Source organism: Colobus angolensis, unplaced genomic scaffold, assembly GCF_000951035.1.
Source record: "Colobus angolensis palliatus isolate OR3802 unplaced genomic scaffold, Cang.pa_1.0 Scaffold21, whole genome shotgun sequence".
Lineage (NCBI taxonomy): Eukaryota > Metazoa > Chordata > Mammalia > Primates > Cercopithecidae > Colobus > Colobus angolensis.
The window spans coordinates 8,573,139-8,574,565 of NW_012115266.1; the positions used below are offsets into that span (position 1 = coordinate 8,573,139).

Here is a 1,427-nt window from a genome sequence, read left to right on the forward strand (position 1 = left end):
GATACGCATTTGTCTCAGTGAGCAGAGCAGTGACTTTGATTAGAATGGGAGGCGGGCTTGCCCTAAGCAGTTCCCAGCTTGACTTTTGTCTTTAGCTGAGTGATTTGGGGGCCCAAGATACTTTCCTTTCACATTTCCTCCTTTTTCTTTTTAAAAATATTTTAGAGAAAGCATTTTAGAAAAAAATGAGTCTATCGGCTCAGGTTTCATCTGATCTCTTCTGGCTAGGATGGTTTATTTCTAGACGAGTAGGTCCTGAGTTATTAGGAAAACTCATTTTTAGAAAGTTGTGAAGTGTGTCATGTCCTATGAAGAGAAAATAGGGGGAGGAAGGGAGAATAGCAACAACAAACAAAAGCACAATCCTGGAAAATCGCTATAAGCCCCATTACTCTGAAGTCCAAATATCAGTAGGCAGGTATGTAAGTGGCTTATGTATGTAAATAGTTACTGTTATTTTCTTCTGAAGTTGTCTAGATTCAGTTTGCAGGGCTTTACGAAAGCACAGCTTAGTTTTCAGTGACTCTAAATTAGAAAAAAATGGAAAAAAGAAGAAAAAAATTGAAAACATTATTTTGAAGACTTGCAGCCAAGAAAAATTAGAATTCAGTCCAAACTGTAGAAAATAATAAAATTGAAAAATATTAGGCCAGACTAGACTAACAACAGGTGTGCTATAGTTCTTGAAACAATTTTTCTCTTTCCAGTTTTCTTTTGTCTTTTTTTTTGAGACGGAGTCTCGCTCTGCCATCCAGGTTGGAGTACAGTGGCGTGATCTCGTCTCACTGCAACCTCCGCCTCCCGGGTTCAAGTGATTCTCCCGCCTCAGCCTCCTGAGTAGCTGGGATTATAGCCATGCACCACCACACCTGGCTACATTTTGTATTTTTAGTAGAGATGGGGTTTCACCATGTTGGCCAGGCTGGTCTTGAATTCCTGACCTCAGGTGATCCACCTGCCTCGGCTTCCCAAAGTGCTAGGATTATAGGCATGAGCTACCGCACCTGGCTGAATAATTATTTTTTACACAGGCTTTTACATTGGCTTTGATGAAAGTTTGTTCCATAGAAAGAATCTCAGATAAGACTTTTTTAAAGCCGAGCCCAGCCAAGGATTTGTGCCATCAAATACCTATGAGTTGCATGATCCTCTCCTCTTGAGGTTCCAAGATAAACTTGGGACTCCTGGGCCTGTCCGAAAGTGATGTTCTTTACTTGTCACAGGTCAGGAACCTTGGACAGGGGCTGTGTGGACAAAGGTATGGGGCCAGTTTTTCCAAGGGGCTTTTATTGGCTCCACAAAGTCAAACTTGATTGCTTAAAGGAAAGCACACCATTCCAGTAAAAGCCTTGGTAAAATAACCCGTTTCTCCAATTGTGTCCTGTTACAAATGAAAACAGATTCTTATTGCACTTATGCAAATAACT

General features: G+C 40.9%; 1 protein-coding gene across 2 annotated transcripts in view; it reads right to left on the bottom strand.

Moving 5' to 3' along the window:
- Positions 1–290: 290 nt before the first annotated feature.
- Positions 291–1,427, bottom strand: part of TMEM138 (transmembrane protein 138) — a 14,745-nt gene continuing 13,608 nt past the window's right edge. The window contains exon 4 of one of the 2 annotated variants that reach the window (XM_011942739.1): positions 291–616. In XM_011942739.1, the coding sequence (XP_011798129.1) occupies positions 389–616 (228 nt within the window). In that variant the 3' untranslated portion in view covers positions 291–388. The remainder of the gene's footprint in view (positions 617–1,427) is intronic. The other variant, XM_011942743.1, reaches the window with a different exon arrangement.